The following is an 18,463-nucleotide window of genomic DNA, read 5'->3' on the forward strand; positions in this document are numbered from 1 at the left end:
ATCAGTTCTAATGAGGTGGATGAAACTGGAGCCAATTATACAGAGTGAAGTAAGCCAGAAATAAAAACACCAATACAGTATACTAACACATATATATGGAATTTAGAAAGATGGTAATGATAACCCTGTATGTGAGACAGCAAAAGAGACACAGATGTATAGAACAGACTTTTGGACTCTGAGGGAGAGGGCGAGGGTGGGATGATTTGGGAGAATGGCACTGCAACATGAATACTATGATGTAAGAAACAAATCGCCAGTCTATGTTCAATGCAGGATGCAAGATGCTTGGGGCTGGTGCACGGGGATGATCCAGAGAGATGATATGGGGTGGGAGGTGGGAGGGGGGTTCAGGATTGGGAACTCATGTACACCCGTGGTGGATTCATGTCAATGTATGGAAAAACCAATACAGTATTGTAAAGTAAAATAAATTAAAAATAAAAATTAAAAAAAAAAGCAGGGTGACAATATATAGCCTTGATGTACTCCTTTCTCGATTTGGAACCGGTCTGTTGTTCCATGTCCAGTTCTAACTGTTGCTTCTTGACCTGCACATAGATTTCTCAGGAGGCAGGTAAAGTGGTCTGGTATTCCCATCTCTTTAAGAATTTTCCACAGTTTGTTGTAATCCACACAGTCAAAGGCTTTGGTGTAGTCAAACTCAGATGACCATTATATCTACTACTGCGGGCAGGAATCCCTCAGAAGAAATGGAGTAGCCATCATGGTCAACAAAAGAGTCTGAAATGCAGTACTTGGATGCAATCTCAAAAACGACAGAATGATCTCTGTTCTTTTCCAAGGCAAACCATTCAGTATCACAGTAGTCCAAGTCTATGCCCCAACCAGTAATGCTGAAGAAGCTGAACAGTTCTATGAAGACCTACAAGACCTTTTAGAACTAATACCCAAAAAAGATGTCCTTTTCATTCTAGGGGACTGGAATGCAAAAGTAGGAAGTCAAGAAACACCTGGAGTAACAGGCAAATTTGGCCTTGGAATGTGGAATGAAGCAGGGCAAAGACTAATAGAGTTTTGCCAAGAAAATGCACTGGTCATAGCAAACACCCTCTTCCAACAACACAAGAGAAGACTCTACATATGGACATCACCAGATGGTCAACACCGAAATCAGATTGATTATATTTTCTGCAGCAAAAGATGGAGAAGCTCTATACAGTCAACAAAAACAAGATCAGGAGCTGACTGTGGCTCAGATCATGAACTCTTTATTACCAAATTCAGACTGAAATTGAAGAAAGCAGGGAAAACCGCTAGACCATTCAGGTATGACCTAAATCAAATCCCTTATGATTATACAGTGGAAGTGAGAAATAGATTTAAGGGCCTAGATCTGATATAGTGCCTGATGAACTATGGAATGAGGTTCATAACATTGTACAGGAGACAGGGATCAAGACCATCCCCATGGAAAAGAAATGCAAAAAAGCAAAATGGCTGTCTGAGGAGGCCTTACAAATAGCTGTGAAAAGAAGAGAAGCAAAAAGCCAAGGAGAAAAGGAAAGATATAAGCATCTGAATGCAGAGTTCCAAAGAATAGCAAGAAGAGATAAGAAAGCCTTCTTCAGCGATCAATGCAAAGAAATAGAGGAAAACAACAGAATGGGAAAGACTAGAGATCTCTTCAAGAAAAATAGAGATACTAAGGGAACATTTCATGCAAAGATGGGCTCGATAAAGGACAGAAATGGTATGGACCTAACAGAAGCAGAAGATATTAAGAAGAGGTGGCAAGAATACACAGAAGAACTGTACAAAAAAGATCTTCATGACCCAGATAATCACAGTGGTGTGATCATTCATCTAGAGCCAGACATCCTGGAATGTGAAGTCAAGTGGGCCTTAGGAAGCCTCACTAAGAACAGAGCTAGTTAAAAAAATAAATAAATAAATAAATAAAAATTAAAAAAATAAAATAAAGATTAAGTCGCTCAAAAAAAAAAAAAAAAGAACAGAGCTAGTGGAGGTGATGGAATTCCGTTGACCTGTTTCAAATCCTGAAAGATGATGCTGTCAAAGTGCTGCACTCAATATGCCAACAAATTTGGAAAACTCAGCAGTGGCCACAGGACTGGAAAAGGTCAGTTTTCATTCCAATCCCAAAGAAAGGCAATGCCAAAGAATGCTCACACTACTGCACAATTGCACTCATCTCACACGCTAGTAAAATAATGCTCAAAATTCTCCAAGCCAGGCTTCAGCAATATGTGAACCATGAACTTCCTGATGTTCAAGCTGGTTTTAGAAAAGGCAGAGGAACCAGAGATCAAATTGCCAACATCTGCTGGATCACAGAAAAAGCAAGAGAGTTCCAGAAAAACATCTATTTCTGCTTGATTGACTATGCCAAAACCTTTGACTGTGTGGATCACAATAAACTGTGGAAAATTCTGAAAGAGATGGGAATACCAGACCACCTGACCTGCCTCTTGAGAAATCTGTATGCAGGTCAGGAAGCAACAGTTAAAACTGGACATGGAACAACAGACTGGTTCCAAATAGGAAAAGGAGTGAGTCAAGGCTGTATATTGTCACCCTGCTTATTTAACTTATATGCAAAGTACATCCTGAGAAACGCTGAACTGGAAGAATCACAAGCTGGAATCAAGATTGCTGGGAGAAATATCAATAACCTCAGATATGCAGATGACACCACCCTTATGGCAGAAAGTGAAGAGGAACTCAAAAACCTCTTGATGAAAGTAAAAGAGGAAAGTGAAAAAGTTGGCTTAAAGCTCAACATTCAGAAAATGAAGATCATGGCATCCAGTCCCATTTCTTCATGGCAAATAGATGGAGAAACAGTGGAAACAGTGTCAGACTTTATTTTGGGGGGCTCCAAAATCACTGCAAATGGTGACTGCAACCATGAAATTAAAAGACGCTTACTCCTTGGAAGAAAAGTTATGACCAACCTAGATAGCATATTCAAAAGCAGAGACATTACTTTGCCGACTAAGGTCCGTCTAGTCAAGGCTATGGTTTTTCCAGTAGTCATGTATGGATGCGAGAGTTGAACTGTGAAGAAAGCTGAGCACTGAAGAACTGATGCTTTTGAACTATGGTGTTAGAGAAGACTCTTGAGAGTCCCTGAACTGCAAGGAGATCCAACCAGTCCATTCTGAAGGAGATCAGCCCTGGGATTTCTTTGGAAGGAATGATGCTAAAGCTGAAACTCCAGTACTTTGGCCACCTCATGCGAAGAGTTGACTCATTGGAAAAGACTTTGATGCTGGAAGGGATTAGGGGCAGGAGAAGAAGGGGACAACCGAGGATGAGATGGCTCGATGGACGTGAGTCTGAGTGAACTCTGGGAGTTGGTGATGGACAGGGAGGCCTGGTGTGCTGAGATTCATGGGGTCGCAAAGAGTTGGACATGACTGAGCGACTGAACTGAACTGAACTGAGATGTTTTACTGGAACTCTCTGTTTTTCGATGATCCAATGGATGTTGGCAATTTGATCTCTGGTTCCTCTGCCTTTTCTAAATCCAGCTGGAATATCTGGAAGTTCATAGTTCATGTACTGTTGAAGCCTGGCTTGGAGAATTTTGACCATCACTTTGCTAGCATGTGAGATGAGTGCAATTGTGTGGTAGTTTGAGCATAGCGTCTACATAATTAAGTATGCAGTGGAAGAAAAAAATCTAATGTTAAAACATACTCATTTCTTTGATGGTGGTTTTGCTTATTTTGGTAACAGAAAAAAACTCCAGGACCTCCGTTTGGCACTCAGATTTGGAAGGGCCTCGACATTGGCTCCAAACAATTAGTGAACACTCCAGCCCCTATACTGAAGAGCCCCAATGTGCTACAGATACGCCAGTTCATCCAGCATGAGGTCATAAAGAATGAGGTGAAACTGAAACTGCAGCTTTCCCTGAAGGTAAGGGATTGCAGGTAACCTGACCAAAAGAATCAGGAACAGGGCAGCCATTCCTCTTGGTTTCCTAAGGAACCTGAACTCTGGAATTGTACCAATATTTATTTAATGCAACACGTGAATGCCAGTCTTCTAGGGGGTAGGAGGGTGAATGGTGGAAAGTGTTCCATGGTTCCCATAAGGTAGAGGAAGTATTAAGGCTCCAAAGACATTGAGAAGATAAGTACCTTGTTTTAATTTTATTTTTGTTTTTAATTTTTTTTTACGTTATTTTAGTTTACAACACTGTATACCTTTTAAATGTGATTGCAGTATCATTGTCCTCCTTTCTCACTCTACGGAAAACTGATCTAGTAACCTCTGGAGAAAGGTAGAACTGCATATTAACCTGATACTTGTCCCTAGTGTAAGTTATTTCCTAGTTTTTCTCCTTCTGTGACCAGGCATGTTGTATTATATAACACTTCTTGAGCATTTCTGACAGACTGCTGGCTGTCTATCAGTGGCAACTAGTGACGTGTTGGAAATGGGAAGCAATAGTATTCCCTAAATAATCTTCATTCTTCCATGGAAGAAAAGGATTCTGGTAGCCTTTGGAAACAATCTCAGCTTTTGTTACTATATAGCTCACTATTAAGCATGTGTAAATGTCTCACTGTCAAGCGTGTCCACTCCCTCAGAACACATGTCATATGTGGTTAGTTTATGGTTATTGATCCAATACCTGGCATACAGCAGGGGACTGTTATTCATGAAAATTCAAGTGTTTATGGTTTTCAGCAAAGGCATGAACTGAGAAACTTGCATTCATAAGTATCATCTTAAAGACTATACCTGCAGAGGACTCTAGAAATTCATTTATCCCAACTCTGTCCATTTTATTGATGAGGACACTGAGTGAGAAGCTGGGCTTCTCTGAGGTCTTCAGACAGTTCGAATGGCCTGTGGCTCTTGTAGCTTTACTCTTGAGCTTTTCAGGTCTTTGCTTGTTAACATATTAAGGAAAAGCCTTTCCAGATTGCTTGACTAGTAGCTGGTTGCTGAGCATTGTAAACTTACATATTCTTAACCTTTTTGCAATATTTCCAGTTGCTGTTAACTATTTTGTATCTCTCTCTAGCATACTTCTGTGTTTTATCGATTTCTTTTATTCTACTGATTCAGGACTATATAAACCATATTCTAAAGAAAGAAGATGAGTTGCAGGAAATGACAGTTAAAGATTCCAGAACTGAGGAGGAGAGGGGCAATGCTGCAGATCTCCTCAAGCTGGTTATGGTGAGAAAGAAATGTTTTCCAATCCAGTGTTTCTCACTTTTGTTCCAGTATTCAATGCATCAAGACAAAATATTGCAAATAACAGCTATTTCTGTCACTTTTATGAAGCTTTTTCTCCCTCCTTATAATTTCTTGTTTCTGTGGAACCCTGATTCCTTATATGTATCACATTTTGTAAACGTTTTTTGAAAGAAAGTGAAAGTGAAGTCTCTTAGTCGTTTCTGACTCTTTGTGACCCCGTGGACTCCTCCTTCCATTGGATTTTCCAGGAAAAAATACTGGAGTTGGTTGCCATTTCCTTCAGGGGATCTTCCTGACCCAGGGATTGAACCCAGGTCTCCCACACTGCACACAAATTCTTTTATCATCTGAGCCACCGGGGCATCCCAATATGATGCTTTTTAGTCTCTTCCTTAACTCATGAATAATTCTGAAGGCTCTTAAATAAAAGTTTTTATTGTCTTCAGAGAAGCTGGCATTCACTGAAATGTATGAATTAATGAAATTGGAAGAAGGAAGAAAAAACAATTTCTACACTTAAGTGTAGAATGATTTCCACTTTTAGAAAGTTGCTAAATGAAATAAATGACTAAAAGAAAAATCACTTTTTGTATCAGCATTAAAAACTAACTCATTTTACAGTAGTTTCCTTAAAAGATCAATTTGCATATATAAAGAAGAATCTTGCTAAACAAAGTAAATTTTGTATGTAATATAATAATTACTATTAAGGAACTCTCTCTTCATTTCAGTCTTTCCCTAAAATGGAGGAAACTACAAAAAGTCATGTTACTGAAGGTAATTATACTTAATATTTTTCTGTAAAATAGTTATAGATTTCAAAGAAGCAATCTTAAATACACTTCTCAGTTATTCTCTCATCTGATAGCAAAGTAGCGTATTCATATTTCTGTCGTCATGGCCGTGTTGGCCATGTTGTACTGTAATGACATTTATATGCTTTCCTGTCTAAATTGTGAGAGTCTTAAAACCATGATGGCCTCAAACTCATTTTTATCACATGTTGAGTGAAAAATGTTGACATTTGGCTTTTAAGTTAGTGTCAACTTGCATTTAGAACATAGCAAACATACAGGAAGGAAGCAGTCAACCAAATAACACCCTACCCCTAACACACACAGACACATACACAAAACTTTGGAGCAACTACATGGGTATAACAAAAACCTTGCCCTGTTTTACACTACATGTAGCCCAAGCAGTCTACTTTCAGAAAGTAATTTATTTGGGGCTAGGTCAGGAAGCAACAGTTAGAACTGGACACGGAACAGACTGGTTCCAAATAGGAAAAGGAGGACGTCAAGGCTGTATATTGTCACCCTGCTTATTTCACTTATATGCAGAGTACATCATGAGACATGCTGGGCGGAAAGAAACACAAGCTGGAATCAAGATTGCCGGGAGAAATATCAATAACCTCAGATATGCAGATGACACCACCCTTATGGCAGAAAGTGAAGAGGAACTAAAAGCCTCTTGATGAAAGTGAAAGAGGAGAGTGAAAAAGTTGGCTTAAAGCTCAACATTCAGAAAACGAAGATTATGGCATCTGGTCCCATCACTTCATAGGAAATAGATGGGGAAACAGTGGAAACAGTGTCAGACTTTACTTCTGGGGGCTCCCAAATCACCACAGATGGTGATTGCAGCCATGAAATTAAAAGACTCTTACTCCTTGGAAGGAAAGTTATGACCAACCTAGATAGCATATTAAAACACAGAGACATTACTTTGCCAACAGAGGTCCGTCTAGTCAAGGCTATGGTTTTTCCTGTGGTCATGTATGGATGTGAGAGTTGGACTGTGAAGAAAGCTGAGCACCGAAGAATTGATGCTTTTGAACTGCTGTGTTGGAGAAGACTCTTGAGAGTCCCTTGGACTGCAAGGAGATCCAACCAGTCCATTCTAAAGGAGATCAGTCCTGAGTGTTCATTGGAAAGACTGATGCTGAAGCTGAAACTCCAGTACTTTGGCCACCTCAAGCAAAGAGTTGACTCATTGTAAAAGACTCTAATGCTGGGAGGGATTGGGGGCCGGAGGAGGAGGGGATGACAGAGGATGAGATGGTTGGATGGCATCACTGACTCAATGGACATGAGTTTGAGTGAACTCCTGGAGATGGTGATGGACAGGGAAGCCTGGCATGCTGCAATTCATGGGGTCGCAAAGAGTCTGACACGACTGAGCAACTGAACTGAGCTGAACTGACAGCCCCAGCAAACTTGGTTATATAGTTTCATAGTTCATAGAAGATAAGCAGTGGAGAATTTTTGTGGTTTGGGGTTTTCTTTTCTAATTTGACTGTATGACAAAAGTCAGAAACTGGCAGCCACGGGGTCCATTCAGCCCACAGACGTGTTTGCACGTCCTGCGTGGTGTTGGCTTGCACAGCTGTGTTTGTTGTTTTGTATATCTAAGTCTTCCTCTACCATACAGTGACATGTAGCTGAAGAATATTAGCAGCTGCCCCCCCAGGACTGCCATGGACAAAAGGGTCCATCAAAGCCCCCAACGTCTCCTGGTCCTTACAGTCTTTTGTCACTCTTTTTGTGGGTGCCCTCTTACATTAGGGTTGCCAGATCTAACAAATAAAAATACAGAAGACCCAGTCAAATTTGAATTTCAGAGAAACAACAAAATTTCTTTTTATTATGAGCAAGTTCCAAAATAACAAGGAGTATGCTTATACTAAAACAACTGTTACTGCGTCTCTGAAATTCCCATTTGACTCGATGTCCTACGCTAGTAACCCTACATTGTAGCATTTGAATTTTTAACCTCTGGTGTGAGGGAACAATCAGTGAACAGGTAAATGCACAAGTTGCCCAATATTGAACGATAAACCAAACGTATTTTTCAGACAGACAAGCAGATGCAGGAATCAACAGTCTTGCATGTTTACAGCTGCCCTGGCCCATTAATAGTGGTGATCCTAAGTCATTGGTCCCCACGGTACTTCCTAAAGCACTAGTCTATGACATGGTTCCAGAGGAAAATGAGTTTTATAATAAAATAAGTTTGGATACTGCTGCATGATACCTTATTTTCTTAGACAGCCACAAGGTACATGAACTAATTAAGGGTTCAGAAAAGTCCTAAAGTAATGAAACACATTTAACCTTGTATAAATCAGTATTTCCTAAACTCATATAACCATGGGCTATGGAACCTTCCTTCCTTTTTTTATCTCCTGTTAACATTTTGCTGAGACCATGTTGTGGAATAACCTCTGAGAATCACTGCCCAAATTATCAAATAACCATCGTATTGTATTCATATCCTTGGATTCAGACCCTAAGATATCTTTTTAAAAACACAATTTCAATAAGATACTTACTTTTGGGGAGTTTTGGTGCTTCAGATGTGAAGAAACTCATGTAGAACACTGATTCCCCTGATGATGTGGGACAGATGAAGAGTTTGCTACATTTTACGTTTTGATTCTAAGATGTGTGTTTTCTAGAGGGATATTTCATAGAGCTACCTGGTTTCCTGTGATATTATAAGTTGGTCATGGAAATTCTAGTAAACATTTGGGAAGCTAAATATAGGCTCTTAGAAAACATCTTAGACGAGTAAGTGAGGGCTGGTTGTGTGTTGCGCTGTCAAGAAGTGAGGATAAAAGCTAAATCCATCTATTTTTAAAGTTGCAGCCCACCTAACTGATCTATTTAAGCAGTCTTTGGCTAATGCTACGGAATGTCCACCAGAAACCTTTGAGACAGATTTCCTTGAAAAGAAATTGAGGTAAGCTGATCCAATAATGTGTTCCAATCAGTATTAAGGAAATGAGGAGGAAAGGGGGAGATAAGAGTATAATACTGAGGGTCATAATATCTAGGAATTCTCAGCCTTTCATCTTCCACGCTGTTAACAATTTGTCCTGCAAGGGTGGATTTTCTTCTATTGTCTGTAAACTGAGAGCATGGCCCTTTTTCATCATATTTTTCCTTTCCTTTTACACAGGCACACAGAGACGACAAAGCACTGGAAAGAAAAGTTAGCTCAAAAGAGGTAATTCTACCCTGAAGTCTACATAAGCATGGGAAAGGCCCAGTTTTGTGGAATCATAGAATTTTAGGATGGGATGGTTTGCAAGGTCCTACCATCTAGGCTCCCCCTGTTCTTAAAATCTCTGCTAATACATTTCTGCCCATTGTTTGTGCAATGATGTTGTAATCTTTTGAGGAAACCCATCTGAACATTAGGTAGATCCTCTCCCTGTCATAAGCAAGAAAGCTCTCTTGTATTCTCTGTGCTTTGGTAATTCTAATATATTGATAAATATTCTAGAACTTAATGTAGAGCATAGTCATAAACTCACAAGGGTTCTTATAATGCCCATGAGAAATGTACTCTAAGCATTACGTATGCTGGCTTCCTTTCAGTCTTAGCTGAGGATTCCAACCCCAGCCCTCTCGCCCTCAAGAAAAGAAGCCAGATTTATTTATTGGGTATACAGTAGTACATATTGTACCATTGTACACATTTGCATGGCTGCTTTCCAGAATGGCTTCCAGGATGAATATGCTTCTTAATAAAAATGTCTGGGTTGTGGAATGTGTTGGAGAAGTGGTGAGATAAGACCTTAGGTCTCATGGGCCACCTCCCTATAAAACTAGAAGATATATACTGTCCTATAGAATATCCCTGAAAGGATTTCCAAGAGCCTGGTGACAGAGTCTGTGGGGAAGAAGATTGAGAGGTTAGGGGACAGTGTAAGATGAACTTCCTTTCCATTATGTACTCTTTTCTACTTATGTACACATGCATGCGTTATCCATTCATTTAAATTTTTTGAAACATTAACATTTTGAATTTTAACCTAGGTAATGGCAAGCCAACAAAAGTTTTTGAAGAAGAAAGTGTAACATGGAATTAGATATATGTCCAGAAAAGAGAAGGGCTAACAACATGGAAAATGGGTGGGAGATGAGGGTGAAGGAAGGAGAAAGTTTCCAGGATATAGAAGATGATCAACAAATGGCAGATGCTATGGAATAATTGGAAAGGACAATGAAAAGAGGAATTTGGGCTTATCAGTTGGAAGGTTTATCGATTTCTTTTGTGAGAACAGTTTTAAGAGAGTGGTAAGCAGTTGCTAGACTGCCATAGATTGATGAATGAATCCATTGAGGCAGTAGAGATTTAAAGAGAAATTCAAGTTGTTTAACAAGAGAATTTTCATTCAGCCAGTATTTCTAGAGAGGCTGTCTAGTATAAGAGAAAAAGCACTAGTCTTAAAGGCAGCAGACCTAGAATCAGCTTCCATTTGATTATCTGCAGACTGTATGATGCCAGCTGGCTATTTTATTTCAGTAAAATTGACTTCAGGATTTCAGTTTGCTTATCTATAAAATGAGGATGATTAGATTGCCTAATGTCTAAGACCTCTGTCAGTTCACTAACAGCTGACTTGCATAGGCGCTAATCAAGATCACTGGCTTAAGGGCATACTACTTGGGTTTTAATTCAGACTTCAACTCTTACTGGTGACGTGATTTAGGGTAGGTTACCTAACTTCTACGTGGGCTTCCCTGATAGGTCAGTGGTAAAGAATCTGCCTGCAGTGCAGGAGACCTGGGTTCTATCCCTGGGTTGGGAAGATTCCCTAGAGAAGGAAATGGCAGCCCACTCCAGTATTCTTGTCTGGGAAATGCCATGGACAGAGGAGCCTGGCAGACAACAGTGCATGGGGTTGCAATAAAAGTTAGATATAACCTAGCAACTAAAACTCACATGCACATTTATTTAACTTCTATATGCCTTGATTTTTTTGACCAATAAAATGTGAATGTAAAGTACTTTACAAACTTTTCCTGGGATGCAATCAGCACTGAAAAATGAAAATTATTTCAGATAGGGTTAGGTTCAGCTACATTTAACAAACAACTCCCCAATCAGTACTTTTACAAGAAAGAAGTTTATTTTTCCTAAGGTAAAAGAAGTTAGAGGTGGGTAATCCCTGGCAAGCAGTGCCACACCACCATCAGGAACTAAGATTCTTTTCTTTTTTCTGCTTCATCTTTCTTGGCATATGATTTCCATCCTCAAGTTTGCTTCATAGTTGCAAGATGACTGCTGCAACTACAGCCATTTCATTCATATTCTAAATAGTAGGGAAAGAGTTGAGGCAAGGACAAAGGGAAAACCTTCCAACTGAGACCTCTCTGAAAGCTTTCTGAAGTCCTACCCAGTGACTTCAGTTTGCATCTTACTGGCTATCCGTATATTTAAGGAAGGCTGGGAAGTATACTTTTTAACTTTTTTAGTTAGACCATTGCCTTCCCAATACATGTTCTAATATTGGAAAGATGGCTAGCAGGATTATTGTGATTGTTTTTATTTTACTTTGTGATCATTAATCATATTATTCATAAGCCATTCATTCCCCAAGTTTCCATGTTTATTACCATTGCTACTGAAATTTTGGAAATCAGTAGAACTTAACTATCAAACTTAAGAGAACTGGAAAGACAGGCAAAAAGGTCAACATGTGGTTTGTAGCCTTCTGAGATCAACTGTAAAACCAAACGACAAGCTGGTGTCATTATTTCCTAGCTTATTTGAAAGTCTTATTTCCAATGTAGGAAGTGTGACCGATTCTAGAAGAAGCAGAAAATGAACTAAAACAATTTGACAGAAAAAAATGCCTGAGTTAATTCTTATCAGTTTTACTGTTTGGGAACTGCACTTTCTGTGGGATTTAGAGCTGAAACACAAGCAAATAACATTTTAAAATATTCTTTGTCATCTTTTGCATCATTGTGGAAATATCTACCAGGAAGGAAATTGAAAAAACACAGAACTATCTAAAGGAAATTAGGAGCAAAGTAATATCACCCTACTTCAAATCTGAACTGAGCAAGCTTTATCAGTCTCAGGTAATTGAATGTAATTGAATGAGCCCTCGTAAGAATTGGTACAATGCCTACGCTATGAATGTAACCTACCTGTCGTGATGTTGTTTCTTCCCTGCTTCAACCATCAACCCAACTGACCAACCCACACTCTTCAAGTCCATGCTTTCACAGGCATATGAGAGGGAGGTTCTTTGCCAATGTATTACTATCGCTCCACCTCCCTGCCTTGCATTAGCACCATTAATTACATTCTCCCACCTCTATTTTAAGCCCTTTTGGGGGACTGAATTCTCCTTGTTGATGATTACCCTCTGATAAATCCCATTTTGAAATTTTTACGCTATTAAAATGTCCTCACTCATCAGCTGCTGAGGCAACACTAAGAGATTATGAGTTCTGGGAAGTCCATGGAAGGAGAACATGCCTCACCTCTTCTATGAAATCTTAAAACTCTAAAGCAAAAGGTGTATTGTCATGTTAGAACTCCCCGTGCTTCTGTGAAAATTCCAAATGCTATTATTTACCACAGGTAGCCTGACAAGAAAGTATGGGAAATTATGGGGAACAAAATCTAGAATTAAATTACTCTTTTGAAAAACTTGTAGTTTACAAACCTTTTTCCCAGGGCCCTAAAAAACATGCTTTAATCACTGCTCACCAACTCAGTGTGCTTGGAGCAGTTGCCTTTCGGCCATGAGTTAAGTCTAAAATAAGTCTTTGGTTTTTCCTTTAAGTTTAATTATCTGGACACCCTTTCCAAAAACTTGCCTCCTTTTACAAAGAAAGATGAGGATGCAAGCAAAGAAGCCGCTCAAGATACATCCAGTCTTCCTCCAGGTGTGTGTTCATGTAGCTCTTCTTCCTGTTCACGTAGAACATAGCCAGTTTCCTACCACTTTTTGTCTCAGTAATAGCTAATGATATAACCCACTGTGACCTATGTATTACCAGGTTTGGCTGAGTTATATGAGGAAGCTAAGCTGTAAATAAAATTTAGTTTTCATCCTGTATGCTTAAAATTTGCCTAAAAGTATTGAGAAGACCTGACTAAACATAAAAATCATGGGAGTATTGAAAGGTTGTTGGAGAATGGGGCATTCATGTGGTCTCAAAGTATCACCTCGCATATTGCCTACTAATTATAAGGTGAATGAATGGAGGAAGGTGGCATTTCAACCTTAATCAGGTGATCAAGCTCCTACCAATTGCAAGACCACCTAGCATTAAGTGTTTTCTCATATAGCACAATACAGAGTTCCTAGGACCTGTGTAGAATTCTTGCCAAAAAATCTTTAATCAGAATTTCATCAAAAGGAAAATAGCCAAGAAATCCAGAATATAGACATTTTATAAGACAACTGACAAACTCTTCAAAGAAGTCAATGTCATTTTAAAAATGTTAAAAGATGAGGTGATTGTTCTGTATTAAAAGAGACAAAAGAGACATGAAAACTACTTGTAATACATATATTTTAGATGCTGGATTGAGAAAGAAACAGCTATGGAAGATATTTCAGAGCAGTTAGCTGAGTCTGATTTAGGGACTGTATGAAAGGGTACTGTGAGATTACTGTAAGTTTTCTTGGGTATGGTGATGGTGTTGTAAACATGTAGTGGACATGTTTTCATTTCAGGAGATGCATGTTGAAGAATTTAGGGATGAAATGAAATTTAGTTTTTCTCTTGAATAAACTGGGTTGTTAAAATAACCAGACAGAGGGATTTTCTGCTGTACAATGCAATACCACAAGCTCGGCTGCCTGGAATGAGGACAGCCAAGGAAAACACCTGATTACCGCAGCATTTGCAAAGCAAAGATTAAGGCTGGAACAAGGACTCGCAGATGTGATGGGAGCTCAGTCAGGGATGAAGGCACCCTGGGCAGATGACACTAACCAGTCAAGCCTATCTTTCCATTGAAAGGGGGCCCAGGCCACAATATTTTCAGCATGGTCCTTCAGGCAGTTGCCACCATTGAACTAGGGTTGGCACACACACAAGTTCAAATGTATTTGCATCCTCAGTCCTTGAAATAAATAGATTTAAAATTTGTTTCATATTGCACTGATTTCTTAGAGCACATTTTAATACAGAGCTACATTTTCAGAGTAATAAATGGACTTAAGATTGGAAACTTTTTTAAAAAAGAAATGACAATTCAGTTACTCTTGCCAGGTAAAAGTAGGTTAAATTACCTGGTCTCTGTTTCATAACCCAAGATAACAACTACTCTCTGGTCATAAGGCCCAGAAAGAACCAGCTAGCTCCTTGGGAGTGAGTCTTACAGACACTATCCTGTTTGTTAATGGCAAACATTGTATCATATAATGAAAAGTCCTGGCTCTTAATGGCTTGCTTCCATTTACTCTCTTTAAAGAGGGTGGGGGGAAAGCACCTTGTTCATTGTAATACAAACATTAGTAGTCATTGTATCACTGTCCAAAATATCACTTTAAATTATTTGTTTGGGTTTTTTTTTTATTTCAGATTCCCAGAAAAATAAAGTTTCAAAACAGGAATCCTCAGATATACTTAGTGTTTCAAAATCAGAGAACCTTGATGATACCAAGGAGCCTGCTAGCCAAAAGCAAACTGAAAATTTAACAATATCTATCAAAGGTATGGCAGTCTATTGCTTTATCTCATTGCTTCTGAAAACTGAACATCATGTCTTTTTGGAGTACAGGAGATGGCCCTCGGGGCATGGTTGGCAGTTACAGAAAATCCTAGTGGGTCATGGGTCGTGAACTTGCAGGACTTTGTAAGGCTTCTTAGCACATCAGAGTATCTCAAAAAATATTTTGAGAATGACTACAAGTCCAAGATTGAAGGAAAGAAATGACAAATTTTTGAGATTTGTTATTTTATTTCTTCAGTTTATTTTGATTCATTTATTATTTTATGCCTCATGGTTCTAAGAGTTTGTGTGATTTACTGAAAATCAAGAACCTAGTAGTTTTGTTGAGCCATGAGTGGCTTGGTAGTTGGACTTAGATTTACCTATGATTTTAATACTTCTTTGGCCTGCAGGTGCTGGAAGAGAAACATCTGTCTTACCTAGCGTGCCATCTTATTGGGGTAGTGGAAACTCAAGTGTGGACTACTACAGAATAACATCTAGTTCCTGTGGAGTCACATTACACTGATTTCACTGAAGTCAGCTGAACTAAATATGATTGGGAAAGAAAGAAAGGAAGGGAGAAAGAGAGGGAGGGAGAAAGGAAAGGAAGGAAGGAGGGCTAATTGAAATGGTATAGATAAATTTGCACTCCCTGATCCCTGTGGGCATGTTCCATTTTGAAAGTGGGGTGAGGATCAGTTGATGGGTCTTAGTTACCTCTTACAGAAGCAACATCTTGCTTCATTTATGAGTCAGAACTAAGAGATTTACTTTATGCAAGTCCTTTTGCTTTCCTGACTCTAATCTTATGTCTCTTGTGAGGTTTGTTCGTTTAGGAGGTGACTTACTCATTGCCCCCTGGAGACAGGAATGGTAACCCACTCCAGTATTCTTGCCTGGAGAATTCCATAGACAGAGAAGACTGGCAGCCTACTGTCCACAGACTGGCAAAGAGTCAGACATGACTGAGTGGCTTTCACTTCACTTATTCAATGTCAGACACTGTTTTAGGCATGGGAATACCGCAGTTAAGAAGCCAGCATCATATGCAGCTGAACATACTATGAGCAGACCTAGACAATAAGTAAACAAATAAGTTCAGATAATATTAAGTGGTGTCCCATAATGTAACAGTATAATGTATGGAGAGGATCTGAGGAGAGAGATACCACTCAGTTAGAGGGTTAGAAGGCCCTTCTGTGAAGGGACATTTGAGCTGAGACAACAGAGACAAGAGGGAGGCAGCCATGCAAAGACTGAGGGAAAGGAATATTCCAGGAAGTAGGAACAGCAAACATGAAGGCCCTTAGAGGAGAAAAAATAGAAATAAAAAGAAGGCACGGACCTGGAAGAAAATGGGCATTGGAACAGTCAGAGGAAGATGAGGTCAGAGAGAGGGACTGCAGTAAGATCCCGTGAGGAGTTTTGAGTTTTATTCTAACAGGTGAAAGTGAAAACGGCTCGGTCATGTCCGACTCTTTGCAACCCCATGGACTATACAGTCCATGAAATTCACTAAGCCAGAATACTGGCCGGGGTAGCCTTTCCTTTCTCCAGGGGATTTTCCCAACCCAGGGATCGAACTCAGGTCTCCCATATTTGCAGGCAGATTCTTTACCAGCTGAGCCACAAGGGAAGCCCAGGAATATTGGAGTGGTAGCCTATCCCTTCCCCACGGGTCCTCATGACCCAGAAATCAAACCGGGGTCTCCTGCTTTGCAGGTGGATTCTTCACTGAGCTATCATTCTAAGAGGAGTTGTAGTCAAACCCCACCAGAAGGTTTTGAGCAGCAGGATCACTACGTGACAAGCTTATGTTTTAAAAAGATCCCTCTGGCAACTGTGTGGACAGTGGCTCATGAGAAGGGAAAGGGGAAGACTGGAGAAAATGGAAGCAGGGAGGAAGCAACAGAGGATGTATGTGAGCGTAGACAGAGATCTGGACTAGGGGCTCAAGGCAGAGGTGGTGAGAAGCAAATTAATTGGAAATATATCCAGTGTATATATGTATATGTTTGTATATGTGTGTGTGTGTGTGTGTGTGTGTGTGTGTGTGTATCAGAGGTAGAGCCAGCAGGGCTTGCTTGTTGATCAGACGTGGGACTGAAACAGAAGAATCAAGGGGATTCCTGGGTTAACTAATGTGACCAGTTGTGAGGCTGAGAATTAGTAGTTGCAACAAGTTTCCAGGTGGTGTTGATATCACTGATACAGAATCATGCGTTGACAACCACTGCCCTATGGCAAACTCTAGAATGTAAAATCAGGCAGAGGAGGAGCCAGTAAAGGCAACTAAGAAGAAAAAGCCAGCAAAATAGGCGAAAAATGGGAATGTGAAAATCACTGAGTGTTTTGAATATATTAAATGCCCCTGAAAAGTTGAGTAAGATAAAAAAGTAACTGTGGAATTGGATACGATTGTGGTCACTGGTGATCTAGACAAGAGAAGCCCCAAGGCACAGAGGAGACCAAGCCAACTGGAGCCGCTATGTATAAAATGGCTAAGGAGGAATCAACAACAGCAGCAGGAATGGATAGCTGGAACCAAGAGCTTTATTGAAAAAATAAAAAAGACTGCAGGTGGAAGGAGCTGTGTTACTAAGTGCGGGGTTTTCGGTTTTGTTTTGAATTAGACATAGTAGGGACTTCCCTAGTGGTCCAGTGGCTAAGGCTCCATGTTCCCAGTGCAGCGGTCCCAGGTATGATCCCTGGTCAGGGAGCCAGATCCCACATGCCACAACTAAGAGTTTACTTGCCTCAACTAAAGATCCTGTGTGTGGTAATGAAGATCCTGTGTGCTGCAACTAAGACCCAGCACAGCCAATTAAAAAAAAAACAACTTTTAATTAGACATACTAGTAGAACATGTTGATTTGCTAAATGATGATAATTCTGCGTCAAGAGAGAACTTATGATGCAGGAGAAGGGAACATAATTGCAGGACAGCAAAGTGTATAAAAGCTGAGAGACCATGACCTTTGGGGCAGACCCTGAGTCAAGGCTATGGTTTTTCCAGTCATATATGGATGTGAGAGTTGGACTATAAAGAAAGCTGAGTGCCGAAGAATTGATGCTTTTGAACTATGGTGTTGGAGAAGACTCTTAAGAGTCCCTTGGACAGCAAGGAGATACAACCAGTCCATCCTAAAGGAAATCAGTCTTGAATATTCATTGGAAGGACTGATGCTGAAGCTGAAGCTCCAATACTTTGGCCACACGATGTGAAGAACTGACTCATTTGAAAAGACCCTGACGCTGGGGAAGATTGAAGGCAGGAGGAGAAGGGGAGGACAGAGGATGAGGTGGTTGGATGGCATCACCGACTCAACTGACATGAGTTTGAGTGAACTCCAGGCGTTGGTGATGGACAGGGAAGCCTGGTGTGCTGCAGTGTATGGGGTCAAATAGAGTCGGACACGACAGGGCAACTGAATTGAACTGAATGACAGAGTTGACCTTGGATGTGGGAAGGGTCACCTCATCCACAGTGGCAGGAGAGAGGAGAGAGAATACAGGTACATGGGCAGGAGGGCTGTGGTTCGGTATTGAGAAGGTGAACGAGTGTGACGTCAAAGGAGTGGATGTAATGAGAGCATAGAAAACCCATTCCAGAGAAACAGGAAAGCAAAGCAAGAAGGTGTGACTTATTGTTTAAAGTGACAGTGTCTGTTGACTGGAGCTCTCAGGAGGTCAAATATCAAATAATTGCTCAGCAGATACAATAGAGTAATAAAATGGTGATCTAGAGAGGGAAGCTTAAAACGGAGGTTTGGAA

The 18,463-nt window shown here is 40.1% G+C and overlaps 1 protein-coding gene across 3 annotated transcripts in view; it reads left to right on the top strand.

Moving 5' to 3' along the window:
* The window catches only part of SPAG17 (sperm associated antigen 17), a 254,021-nt gene that overhangs the window by 202,927 nt on the left and 32,631 nt on the right, over positions 1-18,463 (top strand). For all 3 annotated transcript variants that reach the window (XM_040230934.1, XM_040230935.1, XM_040230936.1), the window contains 8 exons: positions 3,727-3,909; positions 5,071-5,184; positions 5,937-5,982; positions 8,853-8,952; positions 9,172-9,219; positions 11,990-12,089; positions 12,803-12,905; positions 14,556-14,687. In XM_040230934.1, the coding sequence (XP_040086868.1) occupies positions 3,727-3,909; positions 5,071-5,184; positions 5,937-5,982; positions 8,853-8,952; positions 9,172-9,219; positions 11,990-12,089; positions 12,803-12,905; positions 14,556-14,687 (826 nt within the window). The remainder of the gene's footprint in view (positions 1-3,726; positions 3,910-5,070; positions 5,185-5,936; positions 5,983-8,852; positions 8,953-9,171; positions 9,220-11,989; positions 12,090-12,802; positions 12,906-14,555; positions 14,688-18,463) is intronic.

The sequence above is a fragment of the Oryx dammah genome, unplaced genomic scaffold, assembly GCF_014754425.2.
Source record: "Oryx dammah isolate SB20612 unplaced genomic scaffold, SCBI_Odam_1.1 HiC_scaffold_28, whole genome shotgun sequence".
NCBI lineage: Eukaryota > Metazoa > Chordata > Mammalia > Artiodactyla > Bovidae > Oryx > Oryx dammah.